This window comes from Cucurbita moschata, unplaced genomic scaffold (assembly GCF_002738365.1).
Source record: "Cucurbita moschata cultivar Rifu unplaced genomic scaffold, Cmos_1.0 Cmo_Scf00014, whole genome shotgun sequence".
NCBI lineage: Eukaryota > Viridiplantae > Streptophyta > Magnoliopsida > Cucurbitales > Cucurbitaceae > Cucurbita > Cucurbita moschata.
In genome coordinates, this window is record NW_019268530.1 from 3,983,623 (window position 1) to 4,004,320 (window position 20,698).

The following is a 20,698-nucleotide window of genomic DNA, read 5'->3' on the forward strand; positions in this document are numbered from 1 at the left end:
AAAAAAAAAAAAAAAAAAAAAAAAAAAAAAAAAAAAAAAAAAAAAAAAAAAAAAAAAAAACCTAAACTAAAACATGTACAATCACACCCAATTGTTTTTTTCCCATAGATTGCTTAACCGAGGGTCACATCGGGTAACCACATCACTTAAATGTAGTATACCTTGGAGATTAACCTTAAATTAAATATCCTATCATAAGCCAACCACATATCGAGCGATTGGTTCATGCTCTCTACCAACTAGATCATTTCTTGCACTTGGCAATTCTTCAATGTAGTCCATCAATAACATTATTACTTGTTTACAATGGTGTTACGGATAGTAGAGTAGCTGCTGGTAGGCAGGTATCTTTCATGCACCAACTTTTGCATGTGGTGCCATGTTCAAATAGTTCTCTTTCCATACCTCCTTCAATGCTGCTACAAGTTATTCTTTTCCTCCAGAGTATTCATAATCGAATATGTTCTAAAAAAATTTATCTAATCAAGAATGCCTTCAATATCCATTTTCCATTATAACTAGGGAGGTCGATCTCCATCCGATAGTCTTGGTTTTCTTGTTGGTGGTGTTGATGAAATTTTTCACCCTGTCGTCAGTTTTGTTGGAATTCTGCATCTCAAGGTTGAAAATTTCCTTAATGTTGGGGGTAGTATCCTCCCTCACTTGAAGAGACAGGTTCTTGGATTGTATGTCATCCAAAAGCTGGTTTTTGATGCTGGTGTTGGTAAGGGATAAAATTCCTGCCAGTGTCGAAATGGAGCCTTCTTTGTTCCTGAGGTAATCTTGCTCAAGGAGCAAGTTGTTCCTGCCTCTCTTCCCTGTACTGGTTTCTGTCTCATACTTTTGTTGCTGGTCATTCAAACTGGGTCGTTGCAGGGTAAGCTAACCTAATTGTCTAGCCATTTCATAACAAGCAACTTTCTTGGTTAGATCGCTGTTATGACTTGGCTCGTCTCAAAGCTTCGCTCACTTTCTAAATTTTTGCTGCATGCTCTATTCAGGAGTTATGCCTTAATTGGAATACTTTTATCTTTCCATTGTAGTTTTTTTATACTGTTCTTTAATTGTTGTCTACCCTCCCTTATGAATGTCGTATCCTTTGAGAATTAATCTTTTTCATTATATTAATGAAAAGTTTCATGTTTATTTAAAAAAACCAACTCATACCAAAAAAATGACACCCATACATCATTATGCAGGTCTAATTCCATACGTAAAAGTTGTCATTTATGTTTGACTTTTGTAACCTTTTTCTGTCATTCTCTGTATAATTAGGTTCCCTATAACATTACGTTTGTCTTCTCGGAAATGTACAAACATGATATACGCTATCAAGCTAAATCCAGCACCACCACCCAACAACAAAGAATTGGTTAAAAAAATTCACTCACAATTTCTGAAGAAGTGGTAGATCCGAAAGACTGGATGGTATGGTGCCAGTAAGACGATTGTCTGATAAAATGCTGCATTTAATGTAAAGACAAGAAAATGTCAAACATACCATTCAACATCATATTTTTATGGCAGGTTTTAATCTTAAAGTTCTTTAATCAAACACTGAAATTGTATTTGCAAAAGATGAGACTCTTACATGGTAGTAATATTCTCAGAAAACTTGTCTCGTGGTATGAATCCACTTAGTTGATTGTTACTTAGATCCCTGAAATACGAAGAAACAGAAAAGAACACAAACTAGGGTCAATTTTGAAGGAATGCACAAATTTATAATCATGAAGCCAGCATAGCCCAGATGTTGCAATCTCAATAAACCTAATTTAGACTTACAGATAACCCAGGTTCTTTATCCTGCTCAGATTAGGAATTGGTCCTTGCAAACTACAGTTCCTTAGACTCCTGCGCAAAATCAATCACAAAGACAACCAATGCATTGTTTTATAAAAAATAGTACATGTCCAAACTGCTATTTCAAATATAAGAGCATATAAAGCTTATACACAAGTATACATACAAGGTTTTGGTACATATCATACATCAGATGTAGGAAAACGGGCGGATTGATTTTTAAATATTTAGTCTTCACTAAACGTATGGCTATTGTTACAGCACAGTAACTCTAGTGACGAGCTTAATAGTTGTGTAAAGAATGTACAATTAAAATAAAGAACAACCATACATAATAACATATATATTATAACACTACCCATCGAGATGGAGATGAAGCAAATACGTCAACCATGTCTAGCTTGTTGCAAATATAATTTAGTCTTGCTCCATTTAAAACCACATTTTGTTTCTTGAATTATTGATTTGAATGTACAATCGAGCATCATCGTGAAGCCAAGCCTTCTTTGTGTCATCTTCAAGCATATCCTAATTAATGTTATCATCCATCTTAGTACTTCATAAGATAAAACCGAATCGTCTGACTGCAATCATAATAATTGGAGTCACTTAACTTATGCTCCATGATTTTTGATGAAAGAGGAACTATATTAAATACTACCACATGTTTCATTTCAGCCATTAGTTACACACAAACTGAATATGACTTTAACGTACCACCTCTGCAAGAGTGCAAAAGCTCTACTATGGACAAACCTCATTACAGCTTTCTTTTGGAATCTATGGAAGGAAAGAAATCAAAGAATATTCATAGAGAAGACAGAGACCTCATTAAATTGTCTAATGCTTTTACTTCCTATAGTCATACCTCCCTCATTGTAAATTGGGAAGTTGTTTTGTAGGCATCATGGATAACACAACCCTTTGGTAAATTTCAAACATCAATGATATTATCTCTTATAAAAAATATATAACGCTAACACAATCAGACATGCTCATCTAGGAATTGAAAAACTGAAATGGACCCAAACAAAACTACCGACTTCCAAGAGTATCAGAAAATAATCCAAAAAGACACATTTTAAAGCCCTTGTGCCATCAAAAATCTTATTCCCAAGCTTTAGAAACAAAGAAACGGTCCAGCAAAGCTTTAAGATTATCATCACCAAGTCTCGACCAAGTAAACTCCAGATTTTTCAATAAATTTATTGAAAAACCGCATACCTTTAGTTTATCTTCCACCTGTACACTCTCATGGATCCAACATGTAATATTTAAGTCCCCACCGTACACCAAGGAATGTCACAATATGTATAAAAAGAACTCCATTCACTCTACAAATGCTTCCTTTCCCGATAATCATTAGGTCCACACATTTGAGATCCAACACCTCTTCTCATTTTGAAAAGATATTCTGAGTGACAGTGTGTATCCTCCTTTAAGAACTTCCAAGACCTTCCCTAGCTTTCATCCCACATAATAAGCATACCTCCAGATCTACCAAAAGATTCAATATGCACTCAGTTGATCTCATTAGAGCTCCACATTGACTTAATGAAACTTTGGTTGAAAGACCCCGTCTTTGTTTCTTCTTGTATGAGGACAACATCCGAGCAAAGATTATGCTTAAATTTCTTCACACTAGTTCCTTTTTAGGCATCCCCCAAACCTCTAGCATTCCAAGATAAAATCTTCATTGAATCACAAGAAATTTCACTGCAAACAATAATTATCAATTCCTTTGAGAGATAAGCAAATGAATTTCGCACATTTGAAGACCGCTAAGCTCAATAAGAGAAGGGAATTTGCTGTGCATTGGGAATTGAATGAGTCTTTTCTGAATCCTGAAACAGATGGTTTACTTTGGGGCAAACCGGTCTTCATTTAAAGCATCATTTGAAGAGTTATTTAGAGGCTGGATATCTAACAAAACACTGCTCACACTCACCACTGAATCATCAATCAGAGTCAATTTATGGATCTGAACAGATAATATCATTTGGCTGTACCTAAGTTTGCACAAATTCCAAACCTCCAGTACCAATATGACATTTAAGAATAACTGACAGAGACGAATCAATTGCTCTACTTATTTGAACATTTTCTTGCTGATGAACTGATATCAAAATACATCTAGCAGCCTCTTCAATGACATCTTTATTAAAAGTAGATATATCTTGAACTTTGGAGGATGAGGGGTCATGTGGATTTATCCTTGTATAAGATTTTGAAAATGCAACCATAAAATTATCCTTCACTGCCTTCACACTCAGAATACCTAGCTTGTCAGCAGATCTGCCAATACAATCATTGGGATCATTGATCGGCTCATTTAATTCAATCTCCGCAAAATTTCTTGAATTTGCCACCATTTCTTGATTCATCAAACCTAACTGTCGAAGTCATAAGGTTTGGCCGATTCTGATTTAAAGCATCAGAACTTGTCAAAGAATGTTCTGGATTTTCAGAAGGCTACTGAGGAATCAAGGAGACCTGATTTAATAAGAGAATATCTTCATTTAAAAAAGATTCCTTGGAAACGACAGTTACTATAAACCCTGTATTAATATCAGTTTGGGCATTAACTTCTAATTCCTCAATAATCAAGGTCTTGGGAGGTAGAACAGAGTTTGAATAAATTCCCTTTTCATGCAAGACATCATCATTTAAAGTCCCTTTCTCTTGCACAATTCCTAATTCCTCATTAGCTTTCCTTGTCTTAATGTAAAATTGAACATTACATTCTAATTCCTCAATTATCGTTGTCTTGGGAAAAAAATTCTGAGGCAGAAATAATCCCTTTCTCAAGCACGAGACCCGAAATTAAAGTCACATTCTCACACTCGGTAACTTTTTGCTCCTTTGAAACCAATGGGCTGTTCACACCAAACTTTCCACAAACCTCCTCTGTTTTTTTTATAGGAAAGAGAAACCATTACAATGATGTATGAAATAGAAAAAAAAAAAAAAAGATAGTCCGGTATGAGATAATCACAAAACACATCTCCATTGAGATAGTGGGGTAGATAAACTATAATTACAAAAAGGAGGCAAAAGATGACTCCAAGATAAAGCAATGTTAGAAGTAGACTCAATAAAGAATATCTGTGAAGATATAAGCATTCCTTTCTAGCCAAAGATTTTAGAAAAAAGCATATAGGAAGCTGCACCACAAAATCGTTTCTTCCTTCTTTTCCTTCCACACTCCTCATACGAGGATACTCAAAACATTAGTATTGTTATTAAAAAATTCATCACGATTTCAACAGTCGAAAACACCCTGGACTGATTAGCCTCTGGCTTTGAATGAAAACACTTCAAACCAATTAACGGATGCCTGGAAATAGAAAGAAGTTCTAGATTTGATGGTTAATATTAGGAGAAGGAGAGTGAATAATATTATGAGAATCCGGTGCATCCCTAAAATGAGGAAAAATAGTTTCTAAAATTTGTCTTTCATTTCAATGGTAGCTGGCAAGAAACCACATAAAACCACATAAAGCATGTCAGACCTTAATTCGAGCTTTAGGAAAATTAATCAAGCTAAGCGTATCAGGAGAAACACTCACTAAACCTCCAAAATACACTCCAATGGCTTCAAAAGAATTGGAACTCCAATAATCTAAAGGGGTTATGGTGACTCCAATAATCCAACCTTTTTCTTTGGATTTTATTAAATGGTAGACTTAATACATCAGAGATCTTGCAAAGGAAACTTCCTTTTTTTGTACTCGGTTTGCCCCATTTGTTGTAAGAACAGGGATTACCTTAATCATATATTTTTTGAGTGCTCATATTCATTTTAGTGTTGGTACAAACTGTTCAAGTTATTACATATTTCTTGGATTAAAGTTGATACAAGTTATTCATTGGGTGCTCATATTCAATAAAGTTGTTCAGTTTACTCGTATTCATATATCTTGAAAGATAACCTTCAACTGATTATCATCAGGCCTTATTTCAAGATTAAACCTCGTCTTTTATGGATGAATGTGATCAAGTCTCTTCATTCGGAATTGTGGATGGAGAAAATTTTGAGATTTTTCTAAAACAAACAACTTCCTTGGTGTGATCAGTTGAATTCCAAAAGAACGAAAGTTTCTTCATGGTGTCTCTCTCTCCAAGCTTGTTGATATTTTTTCTTTACCGGATATTTACTTGAGTTGGGATGCATTTAATTTTCCTTTGTAAGTTCTGTTATTTTCTTTTTCACTCCCTTTAAGTTCGTGTCTTTTGAGCATTAGTTTCTTTTCATTTCATCCATGAAAAGTTTCGTTTCTTGTTCAAAATAAATTGGTTCACTTGCAAAAGTTGAGAGTTTAAATTAATACAGTTTTTAGTTTGGTATTTTAATTGATATACCACTCAAAGTTTAGGGGTATAAATTCATTTTTGCCCATTTGAAAATTATCTTACTTTTTGTTTGGTGATCTTTTAGGACTAAAAGTCGGGATTTGATTAGGATAGATTAGTTTTACCTTTCTGTGAGGTTTTCTCTATTGCATTTAACTTAATGTATTATTAGCTGTATATCATCAAAAAGAATTCCAAACATCTTCATTTTTTTAATATAGCTTCTTTAACCACAATAATCCCATGATTGAAGAATAAGATAGCCAACTATAAAACGGAATAAGATCCTTTTATGATTGGGAATCATCCTATTTAATAGAGCTCCACTTGCCACCTTAATCACATCTCTTTTAAGTAAATAAAAGTACCAATTCAAAATTATGCTATTTATTTTATATATATATATATATATATGATTCTATCAGGTTAATTGAGTTCTCCTCAGACACAAATTTCTAACTTGTTCTAAGGATGCTGGCTATTGTAACACCATTCCTATCATTCTAACTTTAACTGAATTGGAAATTAGATTCGTCTAGCCTGCATGTGTGTTAATTAATGAAAGCTGGTTAGGTTATTTAAACATATAAATAACCACATCGAGTTCACAACTAAAACACAAGTTTGTGACCACCGTTTGATTGTCCAACTGAAACCAATAATTTAAATATAACTTACAATTTCAGCAATGTAATCATATCCCCATACGAATCTGGTATTGTGGACCCGCTGAAGTTGTTGTTGTCAAGTTGACTGTAAATCAAATGAGGCTTTTAAGAAACTCAAAATTATTTGAAAAGCAGAAATGCAGAAAGATTACTTGTGCAGAATAAATTCTACAATGAAAAGCATATGAATGAAACTGGGAAGGAAGATGAACAGCCATTCAGATAATAAAGTATAACTAAGATTACAAAACTCCTTGAAACCTGATGCCGAAAGAGAAGTACTAAACCTAACAAGAGATCGAACATTTTCCCGAGACCTATCCACCCTTCTTCCTACTCATCCTCTTGGGCAAAAAGCCCCATGAAATGCAAACAGAGACAAGTGTGCTAAAGATTATGCCCCTAGAAGAATTGACTAATTTTATGAAAAAAAATTTAACATGTTAATTGCTTCTAGGGCTATTTGGTTTGAGCATAACAACAAACTCTACAACAACACCCATAAAAGCACACTGAAACGTCAAAGAAGCTCATAATTTGACCGAGCAAAAAGCCAAAGCCAAAAACAATGCTCATCTCCCAAAAGCACGCAAGCTAAAAGAGAACAGATCCCAAGGCTGAAAGCAAGAAGAAGATTTTCTTGGACACATTGTGATTCTAAAATGACGAAAATGGATGAGTTTGAATCTTAGCGTCAGACAAAGGTGGCAGAGGTTTTGTGAACAAAGTGTATATCATTCATACTATCACAGTTCTCTCTTAAATGAAGCTGTTGCCTATTAATGAGTTTGAATATGGTTTTATACCCAGGAGGAACAGATTGAAATACTAACAGAAGTAACCTAAGATTGAGTGCCTAGAAATCCTAGTTTATTCTTCAAAAAAAGTATCTAGCATCAGAAAAAATGCAGGGAAAAATAGTAGAAGAAAACTTGTTAGAAGAATGAACGCAGGAAATGAGTGCATACAGTATTTCTAAGTTTTGCAATTGAAACAACTCGGGTGGAAGTTTCCCTGATATGTTGTTATTGTCAAGGAGTCTGCAAAGTGTAAAATTTTGTGTAATTAGCCAAAAGTATTAAGCATCTAAATAGTTCTTACATTAAAAAGAACAGTGTAAACGTACAATAGAAATGCCTCAAGAAACAACAAACTTGCAGGAAACAAGCTTGCATCAAAAATTATATGCGTTTGGTGGTGGTGAGGGTGGAGAGCAACTTACATGTGGATAAGACTGGGCAATTCAGATAGCTCAGATGGGATTTCACCACTGATAGAGTTGTTGTTCATGTGGCTGAGTGTAAAGGGCAAACGAGAAATAAAAACACCTATAAGAAGAAAAGGAAGTTGCAGGAATACTGTTCTCGTGTCAGAATCAGAAACATGCTTACAAATGCCTTATTGCTTTTAAGTTTGCAAATGTCTTAGGTATTGGTCCTGATATATGGTTCTGGTCAATCTGTATTCTGTCTAAATGTACAAGATTCCCAAGATTTTCTGGCAATGAACCTGACAACTGGTTCCCGTTTAGAAGCCTGTAAAACAACTTATAGAGTAAATAGGAAGGGACAGATTCATATTACAACTATTCAGTTGTAATAATAAATATTCAGACACATCAAGTGGTTTATATTTTCTAACACTTCGAAAACTTATTTGTGGACTACAAACATAATGAAAATTCTAATGGAGGTAGGATGATGTATTTCTAGAAAAATCAGCCAACCTTTATCAAAGAGAATAAGTAAACCAGCAAGAAAGTAGATAGACTTACAACAGTTTTAAGGACGTTATATTGCCTATCTCTCCTGGTATTCCCCCAGTTATCTCATTCCACATGAAGTCCCTTTTCATAAAATACGAAAAATTTGCATTAGCAGAGACGAAATCACAAGGCACCCACAATATGGAGGAATCATTTCTAAATCAACCTATTAAGTGTTAATTGAATAAAAGTTTCATTTACTCTTCTTTAATTACTTACAAAACTTGCAGGTAAGATAAACGACCAAGCGCAGGTGATAAATTTCCTGATAAACTCAAATTTAGAAGTCGCCTGCAAAGGATCATAAGGGAGGAGCGTTAAGTCTTGTTCATGAAAAGGCATACGGAGAAAGATATAATCTACACCTTATATATGAGACTGACCAAAAAAATGAGGAGTACAAATGACCGTGATAGGCAATAATTAAAAATTTTGGAGTATGCAGTTGATCAATTACACAATAACCCCTTTCATATACATGTCAAGCCCCAAGTTACGTTGCGTCGGGGGCTGTATAATAAAATTAAGAATCTCAGATTGTCCATAATAACAATGACAAATTGTTGTTTTGAACTGGTATCAAAGTATGGATGCAGATACGTCTCAACATAGGTTATAAGAGTCCATAAATACTAGAAATCATACAATTCAACAACATGTAGATAGTTATCATCCAATGTGGAACTGTAGCACAGAACACCAGTCCATTTCGAAATGCAAGGGTCTCCTCTGTTCCAGTTGCTCAAATTCCCATTAGGATCCAACAAACTTCTCTTGATCTCGAGCAAAGCGTCCACTGAAAATAAAAAGAAAGGATGATCGAAATTTAAACGAAGAGACAGTGTTAGATCATAATTGGTCCGTGAGCTTCTGAGTTCTACTAAAAATTGACTGTATATCCAGAAATTGACGGGAATTGAACCGGGATCCACAACATAGTAGGAAGAATTAGCCATAAATACTAAAATACAGCATCTATTGCATTAGAACATGCCTTACACGAAATGAACCAAAAAATTGGTGCGCCGGAACGGAATGTATAGCGAAAAATTCAGGCCAGAGAGAAGAAGAAGAATTACCTTCGGAGGGGCGGGTAACCGGCTTTGCTGCACCGACAAGTAGCACGGACGACGAGAAGCACAGGATCAAAAGGGCTGCATAAGCCCACTCCTGTGCTCGACACATTCCCGGAGTGCGCGTTAAGTGAAAGCACTGAAAGATTTAGGGAGGATGAAAAGTAGCTTGCAGAGGAAGATAACAGTTGAAAAGAGACGTCGGAGTTTCAGAAGACGAAAAGGCGATGAAGGAAAGGTAGCTGGTGGTGGTGGTGGTGGTGGCGGTGGTGGCGGTGGCGGCGGTGGATGTACAGATCACCAAAGCAATAGTTGTAGACATTTTAGTTCAAAATTTTAACGCGTAGCTGATGACGACTAAACCCATCCTTTTCATGCACTCCGTCAAAGTCATACAAAGATAAAAGATATCAACTAGAAGGTCAAAGTGGGTATTTCACTTGTTTTTATCAATTTTAGTTGACATTTTTATCCATGAGGGCGAGTGGTTAATTTGTTTAATAGTCAATTCTTAAAACATGTTTATTTAATGTTTGGTTGTTATAACGTTTGAATTTTCACTAATTAAATTATAAAATTTATACACGGTCAAACATTCATGTTCAAGCCGAACCTTATTCTAGTCAAAGAATAGGTATATGAATGAACCGAAACAACGTCGAATGAGACTGATCTTGAGTATAGGATCATGCATGTTTTGCTCGAGTAGTTTTCTACGAAGCATGTGAGTGCGGATAAAATATGTTGAAAGAATTCGTGACATGGTCATGAAACATAAGCAACCTACTTGTAAGCTCTTATCGCATCTCTTGATCCATTAGGTATCCACGGGTTTATGTCCGGGCTCTAAGAAGTTTGGATCTCTAGTCTCTACTACTACCTAAGCATCTCGAGCCTCGAGCAGATATCTGTACAAACTTTCCAACATTTATGTCCGGGCTCTAAGAAGTTTGAATCTTACCCTTAAGCATCTGTACAAACTTTCCAACATTTATATTCATCGACTTAGGTAGCTCGTTTCGTCTACACAATGAATGATCGGTGTCCTGGGTTGAGGTGCTACCTCATAATATTATAGTGCGACAGTACAATGTCGCTAATCTGAATATCATCCACGGAAGATTAGCTAGCAAATCGCTCCATAAAAGTCACCCCAGTCTAGGATGATTTAGATTTCCTCTATTTTTTCAATAAAATTAGCTCGAGAGTGAATCATACTAGTAATAATTAGGTTATAGACAAAGCCCGCTCACTTAGGCTCGGTTATTAGGTGGGTTTTTTTTTTTTGGCCCTCTTGCTTAATTATTTGAGTCTAATTTCATCTCGGGTCTAGACTGATACCTAATCAGCCCTAGCCTCGGAATTTAACCTAATTGTCGAAATTTCCATCTAACACAACTATTCAACTAAACAAGGTTGATTTTATTGTTAAAAAAATTATAAATTTGGGTAACTTTGAAATATTGATTAAAAATAACTTAATTAAGTATTTTTCTGGAATGGTTCAACAAATTTATCTTCATAATAAATAATTGAACGGTTCAACGATTTTTACTTTATAATAAATAATTGATTCTAGAATTTTACCCACACACGTGCGAAAATTAATTTTTATAATTAACCAAATTATATTAAAATGATTTTATAATAATGTATTGAGCGGAATAATTATTTACAAATAAAACTAATTTTTACATTAAAATTTTTATTTTGTTTCTTGTTGTATTAAATTGTGAAAAAAGGAATAGATAGTAAAAATTACTGTATTTAATTCGGACTAATTTGATAATTCTAATTTTTCTTTTATAAAAATAAAATAATTATACTATTAAATTAATTTGAAATGATAATTTAGGGTTTAATTATATAATTAAAGTTCTATTCCCACTTGGCTCTATGATGTAAGTCCAATCCAAAGCGGTCTAAATTCTACTGATTCGGAACTGAATTTGAAAGCCATATTTTGACCCGACGTTTTCGGGATGTCCCTAATAACCAATGAATGTCGAGTGCTTTTTTCTTGTGTAGATCCTATTTCAACGAGGACTTGATGAGTCGATCCGCTTATACGTTCAACGATGCTGAGTGAAAGGGTCGTCGCTCAATGGATAAAAGTATTTCTTCGAGTTCGTAGAGTTGAGTTTCCCGTTTATCGCTTCCTATACATACAGAAACTAACGGTTTTCAAATGAAATTTATGATACCGTCATAAAAGTCGAGAATTTAATAAAAAAAAAATTAAAATGTAAATTTATTTATTTGGCTAGAATTGAAAAAGGAAGATATCTCTTCTTGTCATCCATCCTTTTTGGGCATTCCAAGTGATTCCCATCAATAAAAACAAAATAAAAGGCCAAAAAAAAAAATCAAATTAAAAAAAATTGTGTTTGGTATTGAAAATGAAATGTTATTAAATTTCATATAAATAAAGTCTTTTTAATAATTTATATTTATATAAATCTTATATTATTATTATAATTTATTAATAAAATAATAGTATGCCCTTCAATTTTAATTTAATTTCCATTTATTAATAAATATATTAATGTTTAGTCGTCAATATTAATAATTATTCTCAAATAAATAATGTTAATAAAATTATACAAAAATTTAATTGTAACAATTTATAGAAAAAATTATCGAAACACGATTAAAATTTCTCTAAAACTAATAATTATTCCTTTAGTCGCTTCGATTTAGTATATATCTCTCAATTCTATGACCAGAAAGCTTTAAAGGTTCTTCTGCAACGTTTGTTCACGAACAATTATTAACCACCCGATCTATTAGTCTATGATATTCACCCTAGCCCACAAACACAAATCGAAGGAGATCGACCTTGAGAGTCAGTCCAATCAGGAAGAGGAGGCTCAGAGGCTAGAGACGAACCCATTCACAGTCTGTAGTTCCAACATCATTTAGTTATGCTCAATTGACGAGTTTAAAGACGCGTTTGAGTCTAAAAACACGTCAAGTTTAGAATATTTAAACTTGCTCAATTCCCGAAACCAATTTATTGAACTAAACTTTTGATATCAAGCTCGTAAAGAAAATACAACCAACTACGACTCTAAACGAGAAAATCATGATCAAAGAGACAAAGGAAAAATGGCAAAGATATTTGCAAGATTTTCTTTTTCTTCCTTCAAGTGAACCACAAGATTTTGATCATTAAAAGATGGTTCCAAGGGGAACGAAAAAAATAATATTCAGATTATCTTGTTAATCGAATATCTCAAGACAAGAACTAGAACACTTGTTTAAGATTCAAATCACTCCACAAGTAAGATCGATCATGTCTAGCTTGAATGATTCTAAACATGTAACTTAAACTAGATATAACCGAAGGAAAAAAAAAAAAAAAACAGAAATCTCTACTACGTTCTCTCGAATTTTCAACCCTAGTAAGAAAATCGAGCAAAAAAAAAAAAATTGAGTATCCTCGCGAGGTAAATCTAGATATCTCTACTATAAATAAAATGTTCTCGAGTTCTCAACCTTAATAATAAAATCAACAAAAAAAAAAAACGCTCAATTAAGACGATGATTCTATGGTTAGGAATCGCAGCACGTTACCGCACGTTACGACACGATATTATGTATGAATAGGGGTTTAGGAGAAAAAAGAAGAGTAAAAAAGGTTAGATGGATTAGGTGGTTGTGGGACATGAAACACTAAAGGCTATTGCCTGCCTAGTGGGCACCAACATGGCTCAATCATCCACGTGCATATGTCCCACTCTATGAGCCGGTTTGGCTAATCAAGCTCAGGACATTGGCTGGGCTAACTATTTGATATTAATTGTGAAAGGAAAAGAGTGGCTCGTCTCTTTCGCACATTGTCAAAACCCATTCATGACCATGAAAGGGAGACATGGGGGCTTTAACAATGGTGCTTCATTGCTTGGTTTTCAGATTTACTTATATGGATATGCTTCGTTGGCTTTGTTCGGTTCCGATTTACTTTTTCTAACCATGAAAATCGAAAACGACTTATTTATATGATAATCGGGTCGGTTTCACTTAGGGTTTATCCAATTTTTAATTAAAAAATGTTGAAATTTTCGTGGTTACGAGACCATTAAGATATAGTTTTGACAATTTCAAGAAAATTAAAGTAGGGTTGATTTTTATTTAACATTATTAGTAATAGTAATTTTTATTTTTATTTATTTATTATTATTATTATTATTATATATATTTTACAAGTTTATGAGTATTATTGAAAATTTTTCAATAATATTCTTTTTAGAGAAGCCTATAAGGCAGGTTGAGGACGGGAAAGCTTTTCACGTCCCTATCTCTATTTCCTATTTTAATTTTTTAGCGGAAATTCTCTATAGAAAATTCATAAGTTCGAATTTTTCAATCATTTTAGGTATTTTTTAAAAAACTATTCGAGGAATAATTTTCATTTTCAATATAATTTCAGTTAAAAATACAATAAAAAAAATAAAATAAATTCAATATTTCATAAACAAAATAATGTTTAAAAATTAGAATTATAATATTATAATATAGTATTTTTACCTAAATATATATTATTTATCAAGTATATTTCACACCTATATTTATTTATTTACAAACAAATAAAAGAAATATATTGAAAGTTAGTGGAGGGGATGAAGGTCATAGACGGGTAACGTGGACAAGAGAATGTGATCTCCATCTCTGGCCCTATTTAGCTAACAGAAAAAAAAAAAAAAAAAAATCTCCCTACTCCTATATTCATTCTCCTAATTCTTGGAGTTTTTATGTAAAACTGAAGAACCGGATTCCATAGATTAAATAGACATCTTATTATAGAATATAATCTCTGTTTCCAGTCGGATTAAGCGAACCGAGAGAAACATCTTCCGACATTATCCCTCATTTTCTATAAAATTTTTACTTCATTTGAGACGGATTCCGACCCGACGGGTCAAAAGGAAATTTTGACCATGGTATGGTGGGGGTGGGGGTGAGGTGATTATCTGCCACGTGTGAGAAAACTATTTGATTATAACACAAAGAGTGGAGCCCGGCATGTTATCCGGTACAAGATGTGAGTAAGATTGAGAAAGCGTGTCGAATCAGAGGTGAAATGACGTGGCAGAAGAAGGGCCAAGAAGCGGGGGGCCCAATAGGTGGAAGAAGGAGAGCCACTGGTTTTTGTGGTCCAGAAATTTTTGGAGACCGGAAAATGGGCCGGGTCTCGCAATCATGTCTGCTGGCGCCCATATCCATCTCATCCAATCCAAAGCTGGCTTAGGACCTTGTGGGACCCACAAGAATATTACAACACCGTCAAACCCTAATCAATTAGTGGGACCCACAATGATTACGTGGATTTTTTTTTTTTACCCCATTTTACCATCATTAATCTATTTATTTACTTTCACCACCACTGTTATTTCCTTTTCTTTTTTAATTTTGTGTTGATAATAAAAACATTAATTATGTAGTTATTATTATTATTATTATTATTATTATTTTGTTAAATGACTAATTGTTTAGTTAAGAAAATAATAAATTTGAAAATAAATTTAATAATTTTATCTTATTTATTAAATGACTAATTATGGATTTTGTTTTTATTTTAAAATATTTAAATCATATTATGCGTTTTTCCAGATTAAAAGAGTGAAATTTAAAATAATTAATATTTTATTTTTTAAAATCCCACGTTTTTTTATTTAGTTTTTTTTCCCAAATTAATTAAAAATAAAATATTTGTATTTTTTATATTAAATTTCATCAATATTTATTTAATTTTGTAAAATAATTAATAATACGAAAGTTATTATAAAAGACATTACTCTTTTTTAGACATTCTCAAGTTGGTGGATCCCACTGATTAATTTCATTATTGTATATTATTAAATGCATTGAATAACAACTATTCATTCATCAACGGGCAACTGTAGCGCCTTGGACAAGTATGATCGTGACATCCTTCCCCACTCAATTGGTGACGTCTCTGTCAACTGACTCGAACAAGCAAGATTGGGACATTTGTCATGCGGCCATAAGCAACATGCTTTAGACAAGCATGACTGTGACATCCTCTCTATCAATCGACTTAGACAAGTAAGACTAGGACATTTGTCATGTGGTCATAGGCAACATGCTTTGGACAAGCATGACCGTGAAGTCTCTGTCAACCGATTCTTTACAACTCTATATTGTAGGTTGAGGTTGACTTTTAGGTCTCTTCAATGTGTTTCTAGCTGATTTCAGTGTTGCGGAGTCTCGTTAAATCTGTAAGGAGTTGTTGAAAACTGCTTTCTTGGTTTGTTGATTTTTGGCATCTCCTCCGTCAAAGTTTCTCCTACATCTTTTGCTTCGAGATTCTTCTTCTTTGTGTGAGGTCGTGTCACCTCTCTCTACTTGACGTCTTTTACTTCGGAAGAGTAGCGTTTCATGTTACTAACGTGGACAACAGGGCTAGTCCGCATCTATGGGAGCAAATGGATCCTATACGACGCCTTTTCGATCTTGTGAATAACTTCGACTGGTCCATAGTATTTTCTCACCAATCTTCGACTCTTGTTGCTTTTGATCACGGAGTTGATCTGACCTCAACTTGATCAGAACTCTAAGTATGTGATGAAAACTGCTTTAATTTTGCTTCTACGTAAAAGGTTAATCCATTTGATGAATTAATCTCGAACCCTCTCTCAATGATGAGACGGTGTGATGTCCCACACTGGTTGGGGAGGAGAACAAGACACCCTTTATAAGGGTGTGGAAACCTTCCCCTAGCAGACGTGTTTTAAAGCGTTGAGGGGAAGCCCGAAAGGGAAAGCCCTAAGAGGACAATATCTACTAACGATGAACTTGAGCATTACAAATGGTATCGGAGCCAGACACTGGACTAAGTGCCAGCGAGGAGGTTGTTCCCCAAAGGGGTAGACACGAGACGGTGTGCCAGTAAGGATGCTGGCCCCAAAGAGGGGTGGATTTGGCGGGGGTCCCACATCGATTGGAGAAAGGAAGAGTGTCTGTGAGGACGCTAGGTCCCGAAGGGGGATGGATTGTGATGTCTCACATTGGTTGAGAAGCCCAAAGATAATATCTGGTGAATTTGGGCCATTACAAACATAAACTACTAAAAAGATGTGAGTGAGGATAAAATATATAATTTATGAATATTATTTTATAAATGAAATAAATAAATAGGTTTTTTTGAGTAATTATGAGGAATATTATTGTTATAATTGTCGACAGAATTGTCCAATCAAAAGTGAGGGAATTTCTCATTCCCTCGTTGATGATTAAACTTAAAGCTGATTGGTCCACGTCGATCTGAAACAGTGGATGGGGTATAATTGTCATTTGGGTCTCAAGACTGTAGCCAACGGCGTGGCCATTTAATAGAAGAATTTAGTTAAAACCTTAGACACAGAGCTCCCTCCACTCAAGCATGGCTTCTTCCTCCGTCAAGGGAAACACCAGGCTGTCCATTGCCATGGAGAGAACTGGACAATGGTATGTGTTCATCTCTTTCGCAAGGACTGGCGGCTGCTTTGAGATTTACTGATTCTGAACTCTTTTCTTTCAGGGTTTTTTCTCAAGATATTCCGACGGATGTCGTGGTTGCAGTCGGCGAAGCTCATTTTTCTCTTCACAAGGTATGAGAACGAAAACTCCTTCGATTTCTCAGTTTGATTTGTGAATGTGCGTGCGTGTGAAAGTTTCCGATTCTGTTTTCGTTGTAGTTCATGTTGGTAGCGAAGAGTAACTTTATACGGAAATTGATTGTGGAATCCACGGAGGCGGACCTTACGCGGATCGATCTGACGGATATTCCTGGCGGTGCTGAGATTTTTGAGAAGGCAGCGAAGTTCTGTTATGGTGTGAACTTCGAAATTACGGTACACAACGTTGCAGCTCTACGATGTGCTGCGGAGTATCTACAAATGACGGATAAGTACTGCGACAACAACCTCGCCGGACGGACGGAAGATTTCCTCTCACAGGTGGCTCTCTCAAGTCTGTCTGGAGCGGTAGCGGTGCTAAAGTCTTGTTACCATCTCCTTCCCATGGCTGAAGATCTTTATATTGTTCAGAAATGTGTGGAAGTTATTAGTTCTAAGGTAATTGAAATTAATAGTAGCGATTGATCATTGAGTGCTTCTGTGATGTTGTCTGCTCTGGTTTATCATGAGTAATTTGAGTTTTGGAATGTTTAGGCCTGTAACGAGGCAAACTATCCGAGTCGGTCGCCTCCAAATTGGTGGACGGAGGAGCTATCCGTTCTTGACATCGGATTCTTCGGCAAAATCATGGCTGCGATGAAGAACCGTGGTGCGAAAACGTTAACTCTCTCAGGTGCTCTGATTACATACGCTGAGAGATCGCTACGGGATCTAGTCCGCGACCACTCCGGAAGTGGACTCAGATCGGGCGATTTCAGTGAATCAGACGGAAGTAGCAGGCAACGGGAGCTACTGGAATCGATTGTCGGTCTTTTGCCCTCTGAGAAAGCCGCTTTCCCTATTCACTTCCTCTGCTGCCTTCTCCGATCTGCGATTTACCTTAAAACCCCATCTCCCTGCAAGAACGAGCTTGAGAAGAGGATTTCGATGATTCTAGAACACGTGACAGTAGACGATCTTCTGGTTTTATCATTCACCTACGACGGGGAGAGGCTTTTCGACCTGGAAAGCGTAAGGAGGATAATCTCTGGTTTTGTGGAAAGGGAGAAGAGCGTGGCTGTCTTCAACGCCGGCGATTACAAGGACGTTGCTTCCGTTTCCCTCCAGAGAGTGGCCAAGACCGTAGACGCCTACCTCGGCGAGATCGCCACCTATCCCGAACTCATCATATCAAAATTTAACGGCATAGCCAATATCATCCCCAAAGTCGCACGAAAGGTCGACGATGATCTATACCGAGCCATTGATATCTATCTCAAGGTATTACTCTATTCATTTAATTTGGTATTCATTCAATTACCTAATCTTCTTTGATCAATCAATCAATTAATTCTCAGGCACACCCCAATCTTGATGAGATCGAACGGGAGAAGGTATGCAGTGTGATGGATCCATTGAAGCTGTCCTACGAAGCGCGGGTACACGCCTCCCAGAACAAGCGATTGCCAGTGCAGATAGTCCTCCATGCGCTCTACTACGACCAGCTGAAGCTAAGAAGCGGCATGGACGACCGGAGCACCCAAGACGCTGCCACGACAAGGACTCAAGTTCAGGCAGACGTGTCTCTGGTGAAAGAGAACGAGGCTTTGAGGTCGGAATTAACGAAGATGAAGCTCTACATATCCGATATGCAGAAGAATTCTCATGGAACATCTTCCATGAAGGCACCCTCCAGAAGCAAGGGCACCTTCTTCTCCTCTGTATCCAAAACGCTCGGGAAACTAAACCCCTTCCGCCATGGCTCCAAGGACACTTCTAACATAGACGACGGCGTCGACATTACCAAGCCCAGAAGAAGAAGGTTCTCTATATCCTAAATCATCTCTCTCTATATATATATTATACATATTCCCCATGCTGTTTAGGGAAAGACAAATCCGTTTATGCTTATTTGTGAGATTGATTTCTTCATCTTTGATTCTGCTTACTGTTCGTTTGTATAAAGCTGATTCCTTCTGCTTCTTTTCAAGTTCATGTTTCGAATGTGTGTTGTGAACTATACAAATTGTAGCAATTAAAAGCCACGGTTTAGTAAGATTCCTGTTATTTTATCAATCTCTTCTTCTTGGGATCTGCTTTAATGATTCTCTTGCTTTGATCCAATGAACTTTGAGAATTCCTAGCCAAACTATGAACAATTCTGGTTGAATGAGTCATTATATTCTCGATGCGTGGTCAAATCTACAGACCTTCATAAGAGGGGTTATTTGTTCATTCTTTTGGTGGTGGAGAACATTCTCTCCCTCTCTTTTTATATTATATTATATTTATATTATATATATATATATATATATATATAAATAAATTAAAAACAAAATTTTTTATATTATGATAATTTTAAAAAATCCTTAATGTCCCTACTTATCTAAATGAGATACTAAATGAAAAAGAAAAAGAAAAATATCTTCTTTAATGGAAACAAAACTTTATTATATTTGAAATATTAATTTATAATATAACATCAATTGAGATTTTTTTTAGTCGGGTTAACTCGAAAATAAGATTACAACCCAACCCTACTTTTTAAAAAGTTAATTATTTAACATTTGGGATATGACCCAAGAGACATCAATCATACAATATACTTCGATGTGAAGAAAATGTTGTCAAAATTATGATGTTGCAATTCATGACACATTGACGAAGAATAAAGTTTGATTGTTATAAATTTTTGGTGGACTACAATTTAGAGTAATTTAGAGTTATTATATTTCATTATTGTATTTTAAGACTTTTAATTTACTTTAGGTTACAATTACATGATGGTTAATTATGGCCAATGTATGTTACCATGGAATGTCTTAGTAGTTTCATTTTGAGGGTATATAAAGCCACTTACGTTGTATTGTTACGTAGACTTGGAAAATATAGTAAAAGAAGCATTTGTGCTTTTCTTTAGCCCATGGCTAAGTTTCTTTGCAATTCTATGTAGTTTATGTTGAATCATTCAAGCTCGACATAATCAATATTGCTTGTGGAGTGATTCAAATTTCAAACAAGTGTTCTTGCATTGAGATATTTGATCAACAAGAATCCTTCAAGCTAGACATGATCGATCTTGCTGTGGAGTGATTTGAATCTCAAACAAGGTAATTCGAATCTTACTCCTCTTGCAGTTGATTTCCTTATCATAATCCGTTTGTAATCAATATTAGTGATGCATTGTAACTTGTAAATATTTAATATTTAAATTTCATACCGTAATTAAATTAATAATTTTAGTAAATAAGTAATAAATCATTACCATATATTCTAATTAATATAATTAACTATATTAATTTTGGTAGAGGAAGATCAAATAATTAATTAACTAATTAAGTATATTCAAAATAAAAATACAAATAATTAATGAAAAATCGATTAAGAGAGAAACCCCGGGCCGTTTGGTCCGGTTTA

At 35.1% G+C, this 20,698-nt stretch overlaps 2 protein-coding genes across 3 annotated transcripts in view; one reads left to right on the forward strand and one right to left on the reverse strand.

Annotated features, from left to right (window-relative positions):
* Positions 1 to 9,969, reverse strand: part of LOC111452595 (probable LRR receptor-like serine/threonine-protein kinase At1g06840) — a 20,746-nt gene extending 10,777 nt beyond the window's left edge. The window contains exons 1-11 of one of the 2 annotated variants that reach the window (XM_023093394.1): positions 9,669 to 9,968; positions 9,235 to 9,385; positions 8,809 to 8,880; positions 8,599 to 8,670; positions 8,216 to 8,359; positions 8,047 to 8,118; positions 7,793 to 7,864; positions 6,835 to 6,909; positions 1,786 to 1,854; positions 1,592 to 1,660; positions 1,392 to 1,463 (exon numbers count right to left, since the gene is read on the reverse strand). In XM_023093394.1, coding sequence (XP_022949162.1) covers positions 1,392 to 1,463; positions 1,592 to 1,660; positions 1,786 to 1,854; positions 6,835 to 6,909; positions 7,793 to 7,864; positions 8,047 to 8,118; positions 8,216 to 8,359; positions 8,599 to 8,670; positions 8,809 to 8,880; positions 9,235 to 9,385; positions 9,669 to 9,774 — 974 coding nt within the window. In that variant the 5' untranslated portion in view covers positions 9,775 to 9,968. Of the gene's footprint in view, positions 1 to 1,391; positions 1,464 to 1,591; positions 1,661 to 1,785; positions 1,855 to 6,834; positions 6,910 to 7,792; positions 7,865 to 8,046; positions 8,119 to 8,215; positions 8,360 to 8,598; positions 8,671 to 8,808; positions 8,881 to 9,234; positions 9,386 to 9,668 lie in introns of both variants that reach the window. The other variant, XM_023093395.1, reaches the window with a different exon arrangement.
* Positions 9,970 to 17,001: 7,032 nt separating this feature from the next.
* On the forward strand, positions 17,002 to 19,357 carry LOC111452475 (root phototropism protein 2). Its single transcript, XM_023093237.1, has 5 exons — positions 17,002 to 17,132; positions 17,206 to 17,275; positions 17,363 to 17,740; positions 17,837 to 18,562; positions 18,640 to 19,357. Exons 1-5 carry the CDS (start codon positions 17,068 to 17,070, stop codon positions 19,117 to 19,119), a joined length of 1,719 nt encoding a protein of 572 aa, XP_022949005.1. The 5' UTR covers positions 17,002 to 17,067; the 3' UTR covers positions 19,120 to 19,357.
* Positions 19,358 to 20,698: the final 1,341 nt, after the last annotated feature.

Excerpts from the sequence above, each read along its gene's own strand:
- LOC111452475 (XM_023093237.1), top strand. The coding sequence starts at position 17,068 with ATGGCTTCTTCCTCCGTCAAGGGAAACACCAGGCTGTCCATTGCCATG. Across the intron at positions 17,741-17,836 it reads TGGAAGTTATTAGTTCTAAG|GCCTGTAACGAGGCAAACTA; the intron begins GTAATTGAAATT and ends TGGAATGTTTAG. Across the intron at positions 18,563-18,639 it reads CCATTGATATCTATCTCAAG|GCACACCCCAATCTTGATGA; the intron begins GTATTACTCTAT and ends ATTAATTCTCAG.